The following is a 25,087-nucleotide window of genomic DNA, read 5'->3' on the forward strand; positions in this document are numbered from 1 at the left end:
GTTTGTTCGCAAAAACCGATAAGTCCATTTTTGAAGATTTTGAAATACGGTCTCTGTCATAAAGTACAAAATACATTTTAAATGATATATTGGTCACTACGTATAAAGGTACATTTTTGAAGTTATGGTCAAAAGAAGCAAAATTTTTCTTATTATTCTCTTTATTTTTGTTGACGTTCAATCGCAAATATCTCCATTTGGCAAATATGGACTTATCGGTTTTTGCAAACAAACTCTTCATTTCTTGCTTATATTTTATTCTTATGTCTGCTTTGTCATTAGTACACTGCCTCAAAGTCATAGCTCTAAGGATGGAATGAGTAAGCCATCATCAAAACAGATAATACCCTATTGTGGAATCTGCAATACATGCTTTTTCAATAGTGAGGGCCACTGCTGACTCTGTATTACACACAACTTAATGCTGCAAATAGTCTTGGTTTCAGACTTTTTTGTGTGTTGGTAAAGCACAAAAAGCAGGTGCTGATAATGATTTGTATCATTTATGCATTGTATAGTTGTTGCCTATGTCACAGATATTCACTGTCACTTATCAATTGAAAACAAGTATTAAAGAAGTCTTACATTTTGTGTGAAAACTATTGATAAAAGTAAATTCAAAACATAAATTGTCATTAATTCACTTTTTGTTTTGAATACAGTTTTTCTTTGCAATGCTGGTGAAGGAAGAATATTATATTTTTTCCAATTTGATATTTCTTCATTTATATGTGTTTCTTGTGTTCCAATTAAAATGCAAAGAGAAAGGGTGCATTATCAATAAACATGACAATGCATTGATTCCTTAAAGGGAAGCAGTCCTGAGAATTCCACTCTACTGATAATTAAGAAGAGTAAAAAATGTAACCTTTCACCAATTTATACGCGTGGACATCAAAAATTGTCTCCGTACGTGATTTTAAAAAAATAATTCCTGCAAGCGATCGTGTAAGAGCCTGCCAAAAGGTGCAACGTCATTGATGCCCTACTCTCAAGTTGACAGCCGTGCCTCAGAAAACCAATTTAAGTGTTCAAAATGATCATATCTGATTTTTTCATAAAATGTGACAATATGTGGTTTTATTATTTCAAATAAAATATTTCAAGCTTATTTATATATACAATTGATATAAAAATAAATAGTAAACATGTATTTATAAATAACTAGGGATGACGAGCAGAACACCGCTGGAAAGAGTTGTGCATCGATGACGTATGACTCTCCGCCAAGACTTGCTCATTTGCAGAGTCACACTTTTTTAACCGAAATGTACGAGCTAATTTGGTGATTTGAAAGTTTGTTTTTGATGAAAGTAGTTTATTGGAGGTACCAACAACAACATATTTTTTTTAAATTTCGTGAGGACTGCGTCCCTTTAATATGCTTGTGTGGATTAATGACTCATGACATAATGTGAATGTTCCTCATATGTGAATATGAGGGCCAAAATTCATGTTTTTAGCTTGAATTGATATTTTTCAAGAGCATGTGCCTGCATGGAGTGCAGTATGAATGAGAATCAAACGTTCGTACTGAAGGCATAAGACAAAACAACAGGGGACTGTATGTGAGACTAACTTTGGTTATTTAAGATGACATCCAAGCGCATTCCATCCCATAAATCCTTGTAGAGTGACACCTTCCACAGACTGTCAATCATTGGCTGCTTTGTTCCAAGCAGTAAGTCTCCCCACCCCTCCCCCCCCCTTCTCATTCTCTCCGGCTCAAAATATCTGCCCGCCCTATTTCTTAGTCCCAGAAATGAGGTTATTTTTACATGGCCGTGAATGAGATTTGTAAAGGAGAACTCATTTGCAATGAAAACCTTTTTTTTTTTGCTACCATTCTTGACAGATTGTAATATTTCTGTTAGTATAAACCTCCCAGGCTCAAGTTTTCTTTTCTCCCCCATATCTTTTCCCTGTATCTTGACTGCTGTATTACAAATCAAGCACCAGTAAAGAGGACAGATTGCAAGTACATGTAGAGTTTGCCACATCTTGGGCATTTGACATCCGTGAATTTTAAGTCTGAGAATTAAATTACTTCTTTTTTTGGTGATGAAATCGATCGTGATGAAATATGGGTTGGAATCATTGTTGCAAATTGAGATGATGAATAGTGATATCACCATGGTGATAGTGCATTTCAAAGGATTTGGGGGATTTTATTTAATGACAACTCAAAGTAGATGAATTTTCTGAGGAATAGTAAAGAACGTCCCTCTCCACAAAATGTTACTCTTCACAAAACAAATTTCATAATTCTTACAACATCACAATATGTGCTTTGAGTGAAACTTGGAAAAAAAAACTCGTTAGGCACACTGTTCCATTAAAATCATTCAGTTAGTCACTTCAGTGCGATTGCTAGAATCAGCCATTGGTCATCAGTCAGTGTGAAATGTATGAACAGAAGCTGGTTTGTAGTGGTGTTTTTGCTACATAACTTATTAGGCCAAGTAAAAAAAGAAACCAGTTTCTCGTCCTCGCGCGCATCGATTTTGGCCGCCGCGTCGATTTTTTTACTATTTACTATTTTCAAAATGGCGCTGAAAATACCAAGAAATTCATAATTCTCGTCCCAGCCCGCTCCCCGCCCGCATCGATTTTCAGTTGCCGCATCGACTTTTTTGATATTTACTATTTTTTCGGCCGCCGAAAAAAAAATCGACAATTCACCTACCAATCGTGATGTCTTATTTCTAATTACGCCTTTAGTACAGCTATAGCTTCTGTACTGTAGTGCGTATGTGATAACGCATGCATTTCACACTGCGAGCTCGGCAAGAAGGAATGACCCACAAAGCAGTTGAACTGTAGTTCGCTGGGCGGGCCTGGGCTGTGATGTACAGCGCACTCGGTACGTCGTGATGTAGACAGGACGTTGAGCACCTTCTGTACATTTCTCTCGTGCTGTTGCCCGCTTCATGTGCTGCTAGATTGATTGCGCAATGTAACCACAAACCCCGTTATAACGAGGTCCGTGGGACCGGCGATATTACCTCGTTATAACCGGTACCTCGTTATAACCATACTCATCAAAAAACAAAGAAAAACATAAGCATGACGTCTTATACCCATCGATGAAACTTAAACATATCCTTTGCGTTGTTATTACACAATTATTGAGCGTTATTATTGAGAGAATAAAGGGAGATTTTTGTGAATGAGACGAAGAAATAGAGGCTGAAATGATAAGTTAATTCTTTATTGTAATTCTTGTTTGTTTAGCTTTTTCTAAACACCAGCGCAAATATGGGGGCAAATATATAGAGTAACATACAGGCCTTGTTTACCGTAACTTGCCAGTATTTTTACGCTGTTGGTGCCCAACGGGAATGCGATGATTTCATGAATCATTTCGGCTGTAATCTTGTACACATGTACATTGTAGATCGTTGCGCCAAAATGGATTAAAAATGCGTTCTTTATTTTCTTCCGAAAATCTCTTCGCGTTTTGTACAACCGTTCTTGAAAATATGTGACAGGATTGAATGTGGGAGGTTGTCATCCTGTTTACGCAAATCTGTACCAGATCTAGTCAAACTAATAAATGCGTTTGTTTCTTTTCTGATTTAGGTTAACATGCGTCATTCAACTTTTTTTACGCTACTGTCACCTGGCGAGATCGCGATGATTTCAAAGTAACATACGTGCGTTGTTTACCGCTAACTTGCGAGGTGAATGCACCAACAGCGTAAAATATTTTACGCTGTTGGTGCCCAGCGGGAATTCGATAATTTCATGAATCATTTGGCTGTAATTTCATACAATGTATGATCGTTGCGCTCGAAGGGATTAAAAATGCGTTCTTTATTTTCTTCCGAAAATCTCTTCGCGTTTTGTACATCCGTTCTTGAACTGTTGAATGCGTTTGTTTCTATTTCCGAACACCGATTAAGTAGGTTAACATGCGTTATTCAACAATTTTTACGCTACTGTCACCCGGCGAGATCGCGATGATTTCATTAATTATTTCGGATTAACCATACACACTCATTTTTAAATTATAATTCGGTAAATGATAATGAACAAATCCAGATCTATCCAAACTAATACAAGGGTTTGTTTCTTTTTCCGAGCACCGATTAAGTAGGTAAACATGCGTTATTCAACTATTTTTACTCTACGTGTCACCTGGCAGGATCGCGATGATTTCACTAATTATTTCTGCTTTGATCATACACACTCATATTTAAATTATCATTTGTTAAATGATAATGAACAAATCCAGATCTATTCAAACTAATAAATGCGTTTGCTTCTTTTTCTGAACACCGATTAAGTATAGGTTAACATGCGTTACTCAACTATTTGAACGCTACTGTCACCCGGCGAGATCGGGGCGATGATTTTATTATTTCGGCTTTAATCATCCAAACTCATATTTGCTCAAAACCAGCAAAAGAACTGGAAGTCGGAACTAAAATTGGAAAGGATATAATGATGAGTTGCACACGCATTCCAATTGTCCATTTTTGGTCACAATTTTATTGTCGCTACATGAAAAGTTTTTGAAGGCGTTATCTTTTCTTTTTTTTTTCTCGTTGCGCTTTGGTCTGACTTTATATCACGCACGCGTTTCTCGCGAAAAAGAAAATCGAATGATTATGTTTAATAATTTAGTAGGAACATCGGAAGGTGTTCCTATGTCTTATCGCGTGATTAAGAAGACAACATGGAAGGAACGGTTCTCTGCAAAACGGGAAAAGACGTGGATAGCGAGATTTCGGTTTCCAATGTTTCATTTGTCGCGTGTTTGAAAGCGGCAATTTGGTCAAGAAATGGAACTCGTTATATCCGATCAAATTGCTTATGTTTTTCTTTATCATGATTTACCGAAATTGTCCTCGTTATAACCGGAATCTCGTTATAACCGAACACGTTATAACCGATTCGTTCTGCCACTACACGCAAAGGAAGACGGGACCGACGCGATCACCTCGTTATAAGCGGTTCTTCGTTATAACCGAACTCGTTATAACGGGGTTTCACTGTACGTTAGAGGAGACCAGCCAGCCAGCATAGCATCGTTCTGGAGCTGGGAAAAAAAAAATCGTGGAGTGATGGAGAGAACCGATCTCAAGCGCACGTGTGCCCAGTGAACGGCTTTAAAAAGTGAATATAGTATTCAACTGGCTCGTATTCTGTCTTTCAGTAAAAAGGAAATCAGGTGGTTGTTTCACAGGGTTGACAATTTATCATGGAATTTATTTCAGTCGTACATAATTTTGTTGAAAGACATGCTTTATACCTGTTTCAATTAATAGCACAAACACTACATCAGAATTGCTAGTACACTGCTATCAGAAATGCCATTACAACACTAAATACCAGTATTAAGATGGCCATTTTTCCCTTCGACATCTGTAGTGGAAAGAAAAAGCAAATGTATTTCTGCATGCATGAAGTTTCATTTCAAGTATGGTACATATATCTATTTGTTTGAAAATGCACAGAGTGCAGGCAAGACATACACTTGGGACCTGGTCTCTCATAACACAGCTACCAGAGTGATATTTCATTTCGTAAATTGGATATAGAAAATAGTAAAGCCCTCTCTCGTTACCTTTCTCAGAATTACCAGACGAGAAACACAATCAGTTATCATATTACTTTCATTTTGACAATCCTTGAAAAAAATAGTAAGATATCAAATAGTAAGGCCCTCCCTCATCGCCTTGCTCAAAAAACCCGGACGAGAAACTACTTTCTTTTTTTACTTGGCCTTAAGTTATTAACAATGGTAGGAAAATTTATTATTGCAAGGACACAAGTGAAGAAATTGGGCCGACTCTTCAAAGGCTCCTCTGGTGGGGCTTTCCTCTTGCTTGTGCCTTGACTAACCTCCAGTAACAACTGTTTGCTTACTATTGTATGCGCCATATATTAAGCGAGTCCAACTTTTGGCGAGTCGGGAATTCCAGAAAAGTTCATGAGTGGTTTTTGCAGTCACAGAGTACAGCAGTGGATGGAGAAATACATGTCGCATTCATGTTTGGATCAGAGTTATTATTTTTGTGTGTTTTAACAGTCGTGAAAAGCACACGACTTGACGAAATCAAAACCGCATGAAATATATGGCTCATACAGTATGTTGTCAATTACTACGACTAGAGGGCCTTTGACTAAGGCTAGTAAGAGGTTGAGAATGGAGAAGGCTGTCAATGGGGGTGGGGCAGAATGATGGGGTGTGAGGTAAAATGTGGAGATGTGAAGTGTGAAGGCAACATGTAACTGGGCAGTACCCACTGTTTTTTAATCTCCCCGATCCTGTAGGCAACCTTGATCTGGGTCATTGAAGAAATATTTCCAGGACAGACAAATTGTCTGAGACGTGTGTGTATGCTGTCAAGTTTTCTGAAGAATAGAAGGAGAATGAAAAGAAGAAGGGAAAATTGTGTTTTTGTTGGGCATCTGGAGAAAAAGGCAACGTGGAGGTGATGATGTGTAGGCAATTTCACCAGCTCTTTGTATGACTGATGCTATTTTTGCACGCTTTGAGCTGTCAGTTCTGTATGGAGGTATCCTTCTCAGACAAATCGCTGGAATTAAATTGCATTGCTCCTTGGAGTGTAGCAGAGTGGGGGTCATACCGGTATCAGTGCGATGACTTGGGGAGATTTGGCCTTCACTGTCCACCTTCCTCACCTCACTGCAGCTGGTCAATTTTGCACGATTGTTCGTCAAACATCTCCACTTGTGGCATTTTTTTAAAAGTTCGCCTTTAGACTACGATGTACCATCAGTTATATTTGTGGATCATACATTCCGTCAGCCTCACTTTGTAGAACATAGAAATACCCTGATGTTTCTGGCTAATTGTCATCCTACCATTATCCTTTCATAGATTGCGGAGGCGGTTGCCATGACGAAGTGTCCACCAGCTTTCCAAAGCATGGCCTTGTACTTGTAGTTCCATAGTTAGAAGGTAGCCTTTAGATCACAATAGAATCTGTGGGCCCTTATGAGGTACACGCATTCCTTGAAAATCTCAGTGGCAGAATGAACCATAATGTTTGACTCCTCTGGTGATGCTGTAAACAGTAGATCTGTTGTTGGTGAATTGATGACGTATATGCTTGATATATCAAAGCTATTGAAAATCATCATCTTGCTTTCATACTTAATGAGATAAATGTGACTTTTTCATGCGAGGCTGACTCACAGTTGCTGTAAGCATGCACACAAACTGATAAAGAGTTGAATAAGATATTCATTTTACCCTTCACTTTTCAAGGTAAAATTTTTAGGTACTTTGAGCAAGCCTTTTCATACATACTCTCCTTGATGTACCAATGTCATCTTTTCAGATATTTTTCAGGGCTTGATTCAGAAGGGAAGTGTCAAACATTTTAAAGACAGTTTTTGTTGTTAATAATGACCTTGATTTTTACTCTTAGAGGAATATCTTCCTAATCAGGGGCCCCTTAACACCGCTTAACTAGTTTTTGTTCTGATCCCACCTCAAAATGTTATGCAAATGAAGCTGTGATTTCATGTTGTGATTTGAGCAAAATTATTGTTGCCAAGGCAATATCCAGGGAAAGGGGAAGTATCAGATAGATTGATAAATAGATAGAATAGATGGATGAATAGATAGAATTGATAGATAGAAAGATAGAGAAAGAGAGAGAGAGAAAGAGAGAGCAGGGCAGACAAATATCAGGAGAGAGGAATGTTTGCCACAATTTCTGACAATCTTGTTCACATGTGATGGCGTTCTGTTGGGGGGAAATATGACCCAGATACGCGGAAGCAGAATTTTCGAGAGATCCCTCTCATTTTTCTCTCAATCAGTAGCTAATCTACTGTGCATGTGGACCACACACTATATTACAGGTGTCCGTTCCCCTCTCCCTAACTGACTTCAAACTTGCAGAACTCCGCTGGGAGTACAAAAAATATTACCTTCCCTAAAATTGGTTGACCAGGAAAAAAAATATGATAGAAATCAGAACACCTGAAATTTCTTGTTTGGTGTTATTTATATATTTTCTCCCTCTTTTGCTTGCTGAAAGAAGTCAAATTGAGTCTGCTGTTGACCCAGTTAACTTTGAAAAGCATCTACTTCCTGTTTGAGTAGATTTATTCAGAGGTAGAATTTCTATGACACCCTATGGTACGAGTTTTCCTAATTGTGCATGTTAGAATGTAAACATGTCAAGCCATATTTTCGGGAGCATCCATCCATTTTTGTCTAGGCGTTGTATATTTGTTTCCGTGGCATGTGGGGACTGGGGGGGGGGGGGGTGGTTCGAAGATAGACTGGAAGTGGATTTGATAGTTTGTCGTGATAGCATTGAAAATTGTCTACCAATACCTGATAGCAGTCTATGCCCTCTGTACAAGCCCAGGGCTATGTGTGATATGCTTGTTATGATCCATTGTCTCCTTTGAGTTTGATCATAGGATTAAACCTCATTATGGGACAATAGGTGGGGATTATTTCCATCAGATATTGAGCCATTCACTGAGAATCAAGAGAAGTGTGTCTTTATATTTGTATGGTACTGTATACGCTATAATTTTCGCGTACATAAATTTTCGCGAATTGCCGCTGTCACACATTTTCGCGAGTGGTTAAATTCGCGATTGGGGGACCAGAGAAAATATGAAGTGGCAAAGAAAGTGTGAATTTTCAACTTACTAGCAAATAAGAATGATATTAGTTATACACTGCATGAAAAAAAATTACCAAACTCTGCGAAATAGTAGTATACGTGTAAGTTAGAATTCAACATTTTTGAAGTGGTTAAGTCCATCGCGCTAGAATTCTGACGAGTGGTCCCCTTGCGATAATGGATTGGCTCTCTACAGTATTCGTAAGTAGACGTGGACGTGCGTAAATAAGCTTAGCCAGTATGGTCTGTTCGGTAAGCCGTGACATGGTATACTAGTACTGAAATGTTTGTATCATCAAGGCAAGGGATTTATTTTGGAAGGTAATATTTTCGCGTGTTGTTAATTTCGCGAATAGCTCCCGACTCGCGAAATTCGCAAAAATAAAACCCCCGCGAAATATATAGCGTATACAGTAATATGTGTACAGCTATAGACATTTCTGCTGAAGTGCGTGTTGTAGCAAAAGCAGTCCCTCCTCGATGGATTAAGTATCAGGCATATCAAGGCCATTAAACATCTTTTATGTTTGCTGATGATTATGTTGCACTTGATTGTGTAGATTGATACCAGTCAAGCTTGATATATCAGATATGAGATACTGAAGTGAAAGGCAAAGTTTTTTTTTTCTCAGCAGGGAGCATGCGGCACAATTTTGGTATTTAGAATTTCTTTGATAGTATTAAAGTAAACTGCAGATATGTATTCACTGAACCCTTCTAGCAAGTTCACATTAATGCCAAGCTCATAAAAATGCCATTATGACAGTGTTGAGTGATTTCTCATGTAGTGTGTGTGTGTGTGTGTGAAGCATTTCTGCATATGCATGTGTCTTTCCAAACCCTTCTTGAACAACATTCATATATTGTCCCATTTTCACAATTATTCTGCCTTTTGATATCACATAGGACCAAACCTGCTTTAGCCACCACCTGTTTGTACAGGTCACCTGCTCATAAAGACCACAGAATTTGTGGCATCTAACAAGTTAATGAACCTGTCTGGAAAGACAACCAACCTCAGAACACCACCTTTTTCTACTACTCTTAGCCATCCCCTGGAACCAGGTTTTACTGAAGTTGTTCCTATTCATTGATTGATTGATTGATTGATTGATTGATTGATTGATTGATTGATTGATTGATTGATTGATTGATTCATTCATTTATTCATTCATTTATTCACTCTGTCATTTTCCCCAGCTCCAACAGAAATATGTATATATACATATATATGTTTTACAGAAAAAAAGTATATATGTTTATATTATAATATATAATGATTAACAAAATTCACAAGTATGCAATTGATAAGGAAGGTGGGAACATTTCACGAATATTCTACATATATTCATGTACATTTCATCGCTAATATTCATTTATATATCGATCACAATGATCAAATGATTTATCAAGATATGAATTCATGTTTCTGTCGATGTTTCTCTGCAATTTCTTTATCTAATTGTCCATCTGCTCCCACACTGTATACTGAGCGAGTTCAGTGAAGAGTCTGTAAAATGAGACTGTAACCAATAGTCTTCTAGCCCAGCCTAGCTTGACCCCTGTTTGACCTCTGACTTTGACTCCTATTACAGTTCCCCAATTCCCTGTGTAATACCAGAGAGTAATTCCTGTGCAACTGGCCCATTTAAGGGACAGGTGTGTGGGGACATATACACTGACATCAGGCTGTTGAGTGATTCTCAAATTTGCCATCTTAGCCAAAGAAGAGGAGGGATGTTTCGCATAACGTATACAGTGGAAGTGTATTCTGACTGTGGTTGCAGTGCATCCAAAAATCAGAGTTGCTTGAGTTTAGACTATTAATCCTGGCTGGTTTTGTTTGCTTGATGTGGAGGAAAATCATGTGTGGACTGCCCTGTGAATTAATGGGAGAATGTTTGGCAGAATGTTTAATGCCTGTCATTCTGGATGTGAGGCTAGGTAGATTGGTGGTATGGCATTATGATCTGATCAACAACTGACTCGAAAAATGACAGATATCTTCCGGCTTAGGCGTTTTTCTCCTCATACCAGCAAAGTTTTAGATGTCAGTATTCACCAGTATCATATGTCCACTACAGGATATAGTCATTCTATTTTGACCAGCACTATTTGTATGTTGACAAATGAGGTTATTTGTAAAGTTGCATCTCTGTAAAAATGTTATGAAATAACCATATCCACTTGATGGTTATAATAAGTGACACCGATAATATGGTCATGAGGAATATTGCTGAATTTTGCTGTGTCAATAATGAAAAATGACTGATAGTTATGATTAATTGATTTCTTCCAAGCATGTATATTTTGGGAGAGAAGTAAGGAATCTTGAAGAGAGTTGGGAAATAACACTCTCTCTACACAGCCTGGAGTCTTGGAGTTAAGTTCTCTGGGAGCTTCATCATCATCATCATCATCATCATCATCATCATCATCGTCATCATCATCTTCATCATCATCTTCATCTTCATCATCTTCATCATCATCGTCATCATCATTATTATCATCATGCTTTAATTCATTCATTACCGTTTGTGACCTTTGCTGTATAAAATGCCATTGGCATTTTGAATAGTGGTACAAAGAGGGCTAAGGAGGCCCCTGGTGCCTCCTTCCATCCCCTAGTACTGGTATTTATTCCCTACCTCCATCATTGCATCATCTCCTTGCGCCTCTTCTATTAACCCATTGAAGACTAGTTCCTAGTAAACTCGGGCAGGTGTCTGTTGGAGATGCGTGTTAGAGTAGAATCAGCTCGTCTTCAGTGGGTTAACTTTTCTTTCTCTCTCTCTCTCTATGCTAGCACTATAGCACTCTCTTTCCGTCCATCATCCCATTATTCATCCTACCATCTCTTTCCCCCCCTTCTCACCGTAACGCCCTCTCCATCCTATTCCTACCAACATCTCATTTACCATTCAAACATCTCCTTCACCCAGCTCCTCCTGTCTGAACATGCATTGCTTTTTGTAGTCCCATCTACTCTATCCTGATGCCTTGTTCTCCCTCTTCCCATCCATAGATCTCTACCACCCCTACTTAGTACTGTCTCTTTCTATATCCTAACATATTATGTTTCTCCCCCTTCCACCCTGATGCCCTGTCCCTTGTCTTATTTGATACCACTGCTTCCTCCTACATCCCAACATCCCCAACATCCTCTCATCTCTCCCCATCCCATTGTGCCTGCTACTTCCTTTTTCCGTCTCACACTATCAAAATATCCTCCTCCGGCCTTCTCCTAGCAGTTGGTTTTCCACTACCCCCATCTTGTTTGACCTGTGTCATCTTTCTCTATCACTTCCTGTCCCAGCATCCAAACCTCTCCTCTTCCTCCTCCTCCTTCTCCTCCTCCATTCTCAATCTTTTCTTTGCCTGTGCTATCTTTCTTGTTTCATCCATGCTGTCATCTTCTCTCCTCCTCCTGCACCCATCCTACCATTGTCTCCCTCCCCCTTTTAACACTTCTCTATTACATCCCTCCTGTCTCCTATCCTCCCATGTCCCCTCCCCCTCATCCCTAACATCCATCCATAGCTCTATCCTCCTCCTGTCTGCCTACCATTTTTTTTTATAGCATCATGTCAGGCCTGCTCCAGGCATCCCAGGTGCAATAAATGTTTTATGACACTAACTTCTCCACTGGCTATGTGCGGTATGAAGACATCTGCTGCGGGATGTCACTCTTAACAGAGAGATGGGGAAGAGAATCTGTGTATCTTGCACCAACTGTCACCACGGCTTAAGCTTGGGCTTGATGATAGGATAGATACGTACATTGCATGTAGGTACATGAAGCAGAGACATATATAGAACATATAGATAGATGAAATCTATGATAGTTGGAGGTAAGTATATGAATACAGTATAGAAAATACCACTGGTAGATGAACAATACAGATGTTGGTAGATGAATAGAATCATTAGAATTGTATACAAACAGATTGATATAGAGATAGGTAAACCTACAGACCATTTTTTGCTCACAAGTTTATTGATATATGATATGATTAAATAGTTATTGATACATGAAAAAGACAAGGAAACAGATGAGATATATTGCCAGCTATGTTTTAATAGATAAATTGGTAAATTCAATGGAAAAGCAGAGATAAAGATGGGTAGACGGCTGAACAGGAAAATAAGTAGACTAACAGTTAGACATCTAAGTTTATTGAGAAATAACTGATTGATAGATAGACATATAGGCATAGTTATAGATATATTTCCTCAGTATTCAACTATATCAAATGGGTTGACATAATATAAATAGAGAGTGATGAAAATGAATGAATAGATGCACAAGAAAGATGTAAGAGATATAAAGATGGACTGACAGATAGATGAATAAAAGGAGGAGAGAGAAAAAGAGATTGTGAGGAAGAGAGAGAGAAAAAAAAAAAGAAGGTTGGAGAGGTAGTGTGTTTTGCTAGTGAGTGCCAACTCAGTGGGACACCTCCATCTTTCAAGGGAGCTACCCACTGGCCCGGTCTTCCCAGAAATCAATGCGCGGAATGCGGACCAATTAAACAATCACGGGGCCGTGTCTCTCCTCTTTTGAGTTCCGCGAGACGTTTGGATACTCTTACTGTTTACGCGTAATGCCGTTGTCGCAGCAGTGGGAGGCGCTGAGTTACTGTAGCTCAACGTTATGTCTATATTTATCTCCCTCAGTCACGGAGGTAATGCCGCATACAAGCAAGCAACCCTGCATGTGTGTGTGTGTGTGTGTGTGTGTGTGTGTGTGTGTGTGTGTGTTTGTGCTTGTGTATACAAAATTAAATTCTGAGAAGGGAGAAAATCCAACATACATGTTCGATAATTTTTCTGGCTGAAGTTTGATGCTGTGTTAATGAATGCCAGCATGTTAAACAGCCTCTAACAGCACAAATCTGTTGCCACGAAGCTTGAAGGGTGCTGCTGGGGACAGACAAAACATATTGCTGTACATGTGATGTGGTGGGCAAGCAGCTAAAAGCTCCAGTAGAGATCCCTTGTACGAAGAGGAGAGAGCTGCTACGATATTCATAGGGCTCTGTCAAGGGCAGTGCACCTGCGTGAAATTTATCAGCCCAGATGTGTGGAAGAAACGGGAGGGATGGAAAGACTCAATAAAAAGATGCTTTTGAAAGCGACCTCGGAGACGAGGAGAGAAATAGAATTAGTGTTGAAAGATGGTGAGAGAAATAGTGAGAGAGATTTCTTGTGGAGAAAATGGGGAGAGCATGAAGTCCTGGCGTATAATGAAGGAATAAATGGAAGAAACGACAACAAGTAGGGACTGCATTTCATCCAGAAAGAGAAAAGGTCAGCTGCTATTATTCTTTTAATATGGAGAGATTATTGAAACCTTGGAATGGGGCATGGTGTGAAATGAGACAGTGACAAGATTGATCGCTGGTGCCTTCAGAAGAGGATACAAATTTCTTTTTATTAAAAAAGATGTAGCTGGCATTTTTTTCTTTTTCTTTTCTTCAGAACTAAGAGCTGAGAGTATGTAATGGCGCCATCTCAGATAAAGAGAACATTGTAAGTTTGCAAAGCAGACGTTGATATGAATTCTTCATAGAATCGTTTTACCATTCACTCTCTGATTATATCTTAATCATCATCTTGATGAAAACTCTGTTGGAAATATACCAGGACACCGATTACAAGATGTCACTGCAGTAAAATTTTAAACGATAATCAGGAAAACATTGAATCTTATCGGTAATCAACAATGTTAAGAAATAGGTGAAAAGATGTAGAGATAGATGTAATTGGAAGGTTGAGAAAAAGTGGAATGAAATAGATGTAGATAGAGGATACAGCTAATAAGCTGAAACTGAGACTTAGTTGATATTAAAAGTGAATTGAGGAATCATCACGGCAATGGTGTGATGATAAAGAAAAAAAAGTAATGTCAGAAAAGTAAAGAATAGATGTGATTATCCATGAAAATTTCTTCACACACCACTAACAAATCAGGAAAGGCATCCCTGTACTATAGATAGAACAGTTTCCTGGTAATTTTGCTCTCATATGAATTAGCTCATATCAGGGCTCAATCTCATAAAGAGTTGAAAGTGATTCAAATCAATATGAAGACCCCCATCAATAATATCAATAATAAAATCAGTTAATGATAATAATAATGATGATGATGATGATGATGATAATAATAATAATAATAATAATAATAATAATAATAATAATAATAATCATAATAACTATAATAACAACAATAATAATGATGATAATAATAATAATAATAATAATAATAATAATAATAATAATAATAATAATAATAATAATAATAATAATAATAATATAATAATCATAATAATATTCATACAGATTGATGACAATATGAGTTTGATCTGTATACTTGGACCAATATTTGCAATTAATCACAAGCTGAAGATAAACGATATTCAAAATTGATTTCATTCGCAACTTTTTACACAACGAGGCGGCAGCCTCTGGGAATGTCCCAGTTTCATTGAAAGAATAGAAGTTAACTCACACAAAACATGTTTTTTGCACCACTCTTATTGAATAGAAGGTAGGTCCTCACTTAGTGGATGAATACGGATTATTAAAAGCAAGCATTGTGTGCGAAAGGAGAGATTACGCCTAAGCCTCTTTAGGACAACCCAGTGACCGAGAATGCTCGACTTCAAAGGTCGCAAAGAAAAGCTCCATTTTCGCAGAAATCTTGTCTGTTTCGCCAACAAACAACATGGCTCCTTTCAGCGGACAAAAGGTTTGGCAGAGCTGATCTGGAGATACATGTGACTCACCCTGTAGGGTAAAAAACCTGATTATCACATCATAAAGAGATGTACTTGCCTTGAAACACACATAAAGTGTACACACATGTGCACATTCTCGTATTAAAGGCATAATTTACCATTTGCAGATGAAACAAAAACCCAGCATTAGTGCTTTAAGATAGTTCTAAAATGTGAGTTAGGGATAGAAACAACCTCTGTAAAAGTTGAATCGGTGAAATTGATATTAAGTATTGTTCAATATACAAAATGTGAACAATAGTTATAATAAAAATGTTTCCAGACTAAACCATCTACAGTTACGGTTTATTGAGAAAAATACAAATATCACCTTATATTTTAGGCTTTATCGCGAAAATTTTATATGATAGGATGTTTTGTGGTACAACAGACTTACACATATGCATTAAATGTTATATTTTGAGAACTTTTTAAATCACTGTTCCCAAAGGTAAACAGGACCTTTAAGATGCTTCAACTGGGGATATGATAGTTTGCTCAAGGTAACTGGGCATATTCCATTATTTGTTTCTGAAAAAACTTTTCTTAATTCCGAAAGATTGACTAATTGAAAATGTCTTCAGTGCAACTTCTGCTGCCACTTCCGGGTTTCATCAGCTAACGAGCCCCCCCCCCCCCCAAAAAAAAAAGTCCTTCAGCGCAACTTCTGCTATTTCCAGGTTTCCACTGGTTCTGCTGGCCCTGTACTCGGGCAGGTGTCTATGGGAAATGGGTGTTATAGCAAAATCAGTCCGTCCTCAATGTGTTAAAGGACAAGTTCACCTTCATAAACATAAGGATTGAGAGAATGTAGCAATATTAGTAGAACACATCATTGAAAGTTTGAGGAAAATCAGACAATCCGTTCAAAAGTTATGAATTTTTGAAGTTTTTGTACAGTACCCGCTGGATGAGAAGACTACTGCAGTGTATGAATAACTTAGATGTCACATGCGTACAACAATATAAGGAAAATATAAAGAGAATTTCACAAAATTCCATCTTTTGAAAAAAGTACACATTCCCCTGACTCGTTACCGACAAATGTTATGGGTAATATTATTCCCCCTGCCTTTAAAAAGAGGCAAGTCAAGTGCTCTTTTATTATGCGAAAAAAGTGAAAATATGTTGAATTTTCTTTTACATTTTCTTTATACTGTTGTACGCATATGACTCACAAGCTGTAGTAGTCTCCTCATCCAGCGGTTCCAACACAAAAATTTAAAAAATTCATAACTTTTGCATCGATTGTCCAATTTTTCTCAAACTTTCACTGATGTGTTCTACTAATATTGTTGCATTTTCTCAATCCATATGTCTATGAAGGTGAACTTGTCCTTTAAGGAGACATCATACAGATATTTAGGGTTTAAAAAGCAAAGTGTGAAATTTCCCATGGGAAAATATCACTCCTCCTTGCCCAGAAAAAGCCCAACCCTCGATTACTTTATGTAATCCTATTTCCATCCATCCTAGCCACAGGCTTCTGTTGGAATCTATTTAAAGGATTTTGTCTGAGTGTGATTTGGACAATGCTTTTGAATGATGTACTTTGAAAAAAAATGTTAAGATGATGTTTTAACAGCGGGAAATTCCCATTTCAAAAAGGTTAAGATTACAATAGATGAACATTGAGAACAAATCCTTTGTCTTCAAGTTTGTGCTGATTGTGATTTTTTTTTTTGGTGGTAATCAATGTAGGTAATGCCCAAAGAAGCTATTATGGTATATCAAAATGACTATCATAGTATCAGCACCTTTGGTAATGCTTATAATGGTGATGATAGTGATAAGGATGATGAAAAGAAGATACAAGCCTAATTACATAAATAATATTGAGATTGGTAATGATAGTGATAATGATAACAATACCGATAACAACAATAATAATGGTATTCACAGTAATAATGATCATAGTAATGATTGCGATTTATACTCAGATCTCATCTGAAATGACAATGTAATGGTTGGACCGTTCAAATGGCAATTATTGAACCTGTATTCGTAAATTCATATTTGTATCTCATAGTAAATATAGGCTACACCAAGATTTGAAAATAACTGCTTGCAAAAACTGGATCTGCATGAACGTATGAAGTAAGGAAATCATAGTGTTGTAAGGAGTGCAAGGGTTAAAGCATTTTATAATGTATGCACCCATTCTGTTAAAAATAAATATAGGTAGATATTGCATGTATGACTTGTATTCAGCAAACTCTAGCTAGTTTTTTTTTTTAAAGACAGATGTTCAGTATTTCAGATTGTGTCTAGGGTAGGTACATATGTATAGCAAGGCTACAGCTGATGTCCTTCAGTTGAGAATAATAAAACGGAGCCTCTTCACAATGTCGAGAGACATGAGTGGGGTTCCTTGCATTCTCTCTCTCCCTCCCGCTCCGTCTCTTTCTGTCTCTTTGTTTCTCCCCGTCTCTTTGTCCCTCCCTGTCCCCTGTCTCTTGTGAGCATTCCTGACAATGCCGAGCTAAATGGTGTAAGTGAGCGCCGAGATAGCGAGCAGGAAACGTGTGATAAGAAACCCTCTTGAAACGCGCCCCTGTCGTGCTAACGTACCGTATAGGAGGAGGAAGGAGGAGGGGGAGGAGAGAAAAGGGAGGGGATGAGGAGGAGGAGACAACATATCGTGGTTGCTTACTTCTGGTAGTGGCAGTTAATGAAATAAAACACCCGACTCCTCAGCTCTAGTGTGCCATCCGGATAAACATTTGAGGCAGAGGCGTTTACCTCCCGGTTGTCATTTTTCAAAATTGGGTGCTGCATGAAATCAGCCGAGACGAATCGTCAAAACCGGAAACGTCACTATCTAGCATCTTGATTGTGTTGTGAAGCACTTGACAACAGGTGCAATATGGTATACTCGCTGTTTCCATGGTAACATATAGACAGCCAATTAGTGGGGAGTATTTCAGTCTCTAACTTTGGATAGTGCTCTTTGTGTAGAATGGAATCCTTACAGATGCTGATGTAGAAATGGTTAAATTAGTTGCTGATAATGTTGATGGAGGGAAAGAAGAGAGGGTATTGATGATGATGATAAACAAAACAAGTGAAAATGATGATGATGAAATGGATACCTCAGTTATCTTTCTGTATGATAGAAAAAGATATGATAAAAACCTACCCCTATGTTTTAATTCCATCTTTTTCCATCGTTAGAAAGATACTGAAGGTTATGCGATGTACAGTCTCCCTATCATTCCTAATCGTCAGTCGAAGAAATTTTCGTCATTTTCAGCATAATTCTATGGGTCCTTGCCGTATAATTTGTAAGAAGGAATTACATGAATCTTGGAATGTCTTCCTGATCTACATTTCTGCAAAATGTCACTCAGTTATATCTAAGCCAGATAGACAAATTTGTCAAAGAAATAATTCGTATACTCACTTTTCTTTTCTTTTTAATGATGTAAAATGTGTTGATGAAATACAATTTGGCAAATCTTTTCTCAATACAAAGTAAACTGATCCTGGAGTGCCGTAGTTACTACATTTTCAAGCTCCTTACAATAATTGGAAAGTTGACAATAGTAGGAGTTGCATGTCTTCTAACATCAGGAAAAAAGAGAGAGTAAAACCCAGACTACTCGGCAGAGTTGATTAAAAGATGAATTTCAGGACGGGAACGATTCCTAGTCTAAGGAGACAGTGGCTATCGCTCGGGGCACTGCGATATGGTTGCATTAGTGGATTAATTGAGCTGAGTTCCAGCCTCGACTAGAAATTTCTGAAATAGCGCATGATAAAAGAGAGGCCAAGTGAGTTAAAGGTACACTACTGTTCAGATAAAAAAAAAATGTTGCAGTACCCATGTAAAAATTTCAGTTGATAGTATAGTTGTGGTCTTTTATTCTGCTCTAATGTGTGCAAAATATTTTCAGCTTGAGAGGAAGGAACACCTGGAATACTGTTAATTGTTAAAAGTTATTGGACATAGTCATATCTTTATTTTGCAGTGTATGGAAAGCTTTCATGCAGAGAATAAAACATTGTAAGTTGTTGTGAGTACCAATGTTTAGAAAAGTACAATTTCAGCAATTGCTAGACATTTGTGTGATTCTTTCGGTCTTCAAAAATAAATTCAGTACTTCACCTGGACTCTGTTGTGTGAAGACTGTTCTACCCAAAATTGAATGTGATAACATTCAAATGAACCTTGACTCATAAACTAGTCACACTCAGGCTTTTTAATATTTCTTTTCATCTACGATTCATTTTTGTCTTTGGAGGCTTTTTAGCAGTATAGAAGTATAATAAGAATTCTAAGTTTTTTCCCATATGTTTTTGTAGTCACAATAAAGATTCTTCAGAGTACATGGATGGAAACTTACATTCTTGATAGAGACTTGTTGCATGACAGAATTATTGATTGTTATGTGAATTTTATACCATTACACATCACCAATACTATCCAGTGGTACTCACAATACAACTGTCCCACATATTAGTATTCTTGTTAGTTGCTCTTAGGTAACATGGTTGCAAGTTGGTCTCTGTGCTTTTATACGCAAAAGAAAAAAGAATGGGTGGTCTACCGAATCTAACAGCCTCGGGGAATTTTATCCGTTTGCTCCTTCATTCACTTATCACTATCCTTCATCAGTTTCTTTGTGAGTATATCTACAAGAACTATATTCAGGCTCTTGATATTCTCTACAGTACTATAAGGACGATGACTGATATTCTTCTGTGTATTCCAAGTATGGCATATTCTCTTCACGGGTTGATTGTTACAGACTGCTGCCTACGGGGAGAATATCGTGCGAGTTTGCAGTCGGTGTGCACACTACCTCTCGTGTCAGTTTACCTGAAAAACCTTTTTTGTCTTACCACTGCGCATACAAATATTTGATTTATCCGCCAGTTGAATTGTTGTGATCAGTTCATTAGGATTGCGTTTCAGGTATGGAGGGTTTTGCATGATGATGAAATGTTGGACTTGAAAGTGGGCCTCGCAGATTTATTGGTGTGGATAACGGGGAGTGACACTGGACATTAATCTATCTTGCAACCTCTTTCTTCATCTCTCTCTCTCTTTCTCTCTTTTTGCAGGACATCAAGCCACATATCTTGTCGACTTTCTTGGAAACGGAACGCTTCTACGTGCAGAGTCTGGATTTCCTGGTGAAGGTATGTGCACCGCTGGTTTTACTGATTACTAGCAATGGCCGAGCGTCTTTGGTTACCATTGCTGTGTCCTGACAGACAGACAGACAGACAAACAGATAAATAGATAGATGGAGATAGAGAAAGAGAAAGAGAAAAAGAGGGAGAGAGCGTATGTATGGGGGGGGGGGGAGAGAAAGACGAGAAGAACTTGAGTTATGCTGTTGTCCAATATTGTGGAAAGATTGGTATCTTTTTATCAAAACACATTTTTCTTTTTGTAAGTGCCTTTTCTGGATCTCAACTGTACAATAGAAACACTTCACACCATGAAAGTGAAATGGTTCGGAGGCACTCCTGCTTTAACTTTGTCAGAATTCTTGAGAAGAAAGAGCATATACTGCAAAAGTGGATACTTTTGCATTAGTTCGGTAGCTTTTAGTTTGATGGCTTAAAAACTGCCCACTTATTGTCATAAGAACTTTCCTTTTGCCTGGACGTGGACTTCAGTCTCTTGCTATGCCGCATGACTGCTGCCCACTTGTCTTGCCCACGTCGTTTGAACCCATTTCGATTCTTTCTTGAAGACCACATATGTTCCCTGTTCTCTACTAGTCCATCACATACCAGAATCTAGATCGAGACTGCAGAGGATTTCATTTTCCCCCTCCATTCGTGGATGGGGTCATCAGGTGTCACAATCGCTAGTCTAAGGGCAGAACCGTGACTTCACCACCAACATTCAGGTCTTGGACAGAGAATCAAGCAATATTTGAGGCCTTCATGTGTATAATTTGGAGAGTTGTTAATGACAGTGAACGTAGACTACCTCTCATATTGTCTCCCCTCACTCCCAACTATTTTAACTCCCGTCAGAAATTGGAAGTGTGTAAATGTCAACCCAGTCATGTATGTGGTCATAGTATGAGCTTACTGCAATTGACATGGAGCCCACCAGGAAAAGAAAGAAGAAAAAACCCCCTAACATCCTTGAATTGAGGCTATATCAGTCACATCATTCATGAGGGCTCACTAGCTCTGATCATTAGCCAAGATATATGGCATGAGATAAATCCTGCTTTGATAGATAGACTGGGAGTCAAAGGGGACATGGTTCATTTGATGAACAAACCAAGATGTGTTGGAGTTCACTCACCTGCTTACCTTATGATCTGGTGGCAAAAAAGAAGAAAATGCTAGGTACTATTTTGTTGATGCTATGAATCCAATTCTTTGCTTAAAATTCTACATTAACTGTGGTCAACAGTTGAATTTCTTGCATGATTGAGCAGATTCTAACAGAGGATACAGTGAACCCAAGTTAAAAAAGGGTATTTATCAGAGGATGGTGTGGCCAAGGAAGAGGGGGGAGAGGAGGAGGAGGAGGAAGATGAGGAGGAGGGAGAGGAGGAGGAGGAGGAGGAAGAGGAAGAGGAGGAGGAAGAAGAAGAGGAAGAAGAGAAGGATGAGGAAGATGAGGAGGAATAGTGGGAGAAGGAGGGGAAGAGGAGGGGTACAAGGAAGAGGAAAAGGAAAGGAATAAGAAAAGAAGAAAAAGGAGAAGATTCAGAAAGATGAGGAGGAAGAGGAGGATGAGAAGGAGGAAGACAAGTAATATGTGAAAGGGAGTGAAAGAAGGGAAGTGGGTTCTACAGAGGTGGAGGAGGAGGAAGAAGAGGAGGAGGAGGAGGAAGAAGAAGAGGAGGAGGAGGAGGAAGAAGAGGAGGAGGAAGAAGAAGAAGAAGAAGAAGAAGAGGGGGAGGAGGAGAAGGAGGAGGAGGAGGAGGAGAGGGATGGCAGAGGATGAGTATGATGGAGAAAATGAGCTGCGAGAAGAGGGGGAAAAGAGATTAAAGAAGATGAATAAGAAACTAAAGGTGGATTAAGAAGGATGAGAAGAGAATGAAGGACCAACAAGATGCAGAGAAAGATGAAGAAAGGAAAGGAAGATGGAGTAGAAGAGGAGGAGAAGGAGATATAACAGAGATATAATAGAAGGCAAGAAGTACGAAAGAGTAGGAAGCTGTGGGTGTAAGGAAAGAATGAGGCGAATGAGAACGAAGGTATGGACGGAGATCAATGCAGGTCTGTGCTGCTCTCTCAGAACCTACATGTGAGTTATTCTTTCACCATTATTTTGTGCACCGCATGACCTACACGAATATCTCAAGATAGGGACTAACCCAGTTTTGCTGCAGAGCCAGTGACTGGATATTTGTTATGCAAGTGGCAGCCGAAAAAAGGTCCCTGGCACCGACATTTTACCTCTTATCCAGGGGCCTGCAATGTGCTCCTGTCAAAAGGCAGTGTCAAAAACACATCGCCCGTCTGCCACTCACATGCATCTCACAATGTGGAAGATGCTATAGTCTCAGCGTTCAGACACTTCCTCGGAGGACCATGCTTGGATTGAGGGAACAATCATGAATAATTATTGCTCCAAAAACATTTTGCCTGTATCTTGAATGCCTCAAAAATCATTGGCTATTTGAATGAGATTTGCAAATTTAGTTTTATATTGATATATTTTGGAGGTGAGCTGAAGGTTTAGGTGATTATAAGGCTGAACATAGATATCAGTTACGTGAAAGATACATTGCACAAATTGGTAGTGGGAGTCAGACTCTTTTTTCCTGACATGTCTATTCATACAGTGGTCAGTTTGTGTATGTTTTGTGCAGGCTGATTATTTTGGTTTTTCAACAACAACCGATGTATTTATCATGTTTTTCATGTGCTGAACAATGAGATTACACATGGGAATTGTTGTTTGCTACGTATTTGTTTCTCTGGAACATAAGTCTGATAATATCTCGCTCTCTCTATACCATTTCCTTGTCCAAACTTTCCTCTGCGTAGAAGGATGTGCCGCACTATAGTGTTTCAGGGTGAGAGGAATTGAGAATACTTGAGTAGCGTCCCCCCCCCGGATCCTCCTCGGACCATTTTAACAAGGATGGAGACAAGATTATCTTCTTCACGTCATAACATTGCAGCCATCTTCTTTTCAAAATGCACATTTATAGCAGCCAGACGGTGGCCTTCCCAACTCAAGAGCCAGACAACAAAAAATTTGCTATAAAAAAACTCAGCAAAACAAAAAGAAGAGCCAGTGTTTCCCTATCTCTTTCTGCATGCCATACATTATGAGGTTTCATTAACAATGTTTGTTCAAGTAATCTCTCCTCTCTTTCCCCCCTTCAAGAGCTATGAGTCATATTCAGTGCATTCAGAAAACTGTTTCATTTGTTGTTCGCAGTTTGTGAAATACTTATGGGTGATTTTCTTGCAGAATGATTTCTTCTTCTTTCCCTCCCCTCTTCGATTGAAGTATCCAGTAGAATATTGCAAGAATTTTAGTTTGTGGCATGCTGGTAGATGGGCGCGCTCTTATCCAGGCATTAATAGGGGTAGCTCTTCTCCTAATGATCCCATTGGGTAATTATGGAATCAGTAAACATGTCAGTGAGAGATACAGAGAACAAGAAGAGAAGAGATAGATAGATAGATAGATAGATAGATAGATAGATAGAAATAGAGATAGATGGAGGGAGAGAGAAAGGGAAGAGAGAGGGAGAGAGATGGAGAGATTGAGATGGAGACACAAAGGGGAAGAGAGGGAGAGAGAGGGGTGGGAAACAACTTGTGAGGAGCAAATATATGTTGGATATATGCTGGATGTCGAAAAGTGATAAGAGAGGAATGATATTTCTTATGTTTTTATGGAAAAAGCTTGTATGCATCTATGCAAATTAGATGGAAGCAAGTATGTTCTATAGCCCTATGAGTATCCAATTGGTGTGTACCTTCAAATGTGATAATTTTTTTCTTGCAACATTATAGCAACAATAGGAACTTCCCACTTCATCTCCAGTCTATCTTTAAATCTGTCTCTATCTTTCTTAAATCTGTACAACTTTATTTGATGAGAGTAATGAAATAGCTTCTCTGTGGTCATTAGAAATAAGGGGGACTGGTAAGCAGTTATGTACTTGTACATTTCTCAACAAGTGCATGAGAATTATCTAAAAACAGATTATTTTTTTTTGTCTTGAGGAATCTCCTCATTAGTTGGTATTGTAATAAAGAGTCTTATCAACAAGACAACCCCTCATAAAAATGGAAAAAAATTGTCAAATCTTCATAGATATAATATAAAGCAAACATTAATGGAATAGGTTCCTAAACATTGAAAATTACGGTACCCAGAGGGTGTTGGCCGTTTGAACCATTTTGAAAGGTTACCTGTAATACTACCAAAAGTAACTACCCACAGGAATTGTAATCAATCATCAGTAATTTGTCAAGGGAGAGGGTTCCAGAAACAAGGAATTATTTGAAATTCCACAATTCATGAAAATCATTTCTCAGACTATTTGGAAAAAAAGTTTGAATGATCAGAGGAGATTCAGATATATATTTTTTGAATTTTTGATTTTTTTTGATTTTTTTTTTTTTTTTTTGGGGGGGGGGGGGGGGGGGGGGGGAGAAGCCTTAACAGGGTGGTACAAACTGAAGAAGAACATGGGGATATCACATGCTGGTTGGTGTATGTATACC

The 25,087-nt window shown here is 38.4% G+C and overlaps 1 protein-coding gene across 1 annotated transcript in view; it reads left to right on the forward strand.

The window, feature by feature from the left end:
* The window catches only part of LOC139729250 (uncharacterized), a 243,738-nt gene that overhangs the window by 61,815 nt on the left and 156,836 nt on the right, over window positions 1–25,087 (forward strand). The window contains exon 2 of the mRNA XM_071640181.1: window positions 20,474–20,551. Coding sequence (XP_071496282.1) covers window positions 20,474–20,551 — 78 coding nt within the window. The remainder of the gene's footprint in view (window positions 1–20,473; window positions 20,552–25,087) is intronic.

Source organism: Diadema antillarum, unplaced genomic scaffold (assembly GCF_040938485.1).
Source record: "Diadema antillarum isolate AM-2024a unplaced genomic scaffold, OU_Dant_1.0 seq00000229_RagTag, whole genome shotgun sequence".
In the NCBI taxonomy this organism is placed as follows: Eukaryota; Metazoa; Echinodermata; class Echinoidea; order Diadematoida; family Diadematidae; genus Diadema; species Diadema antillarum.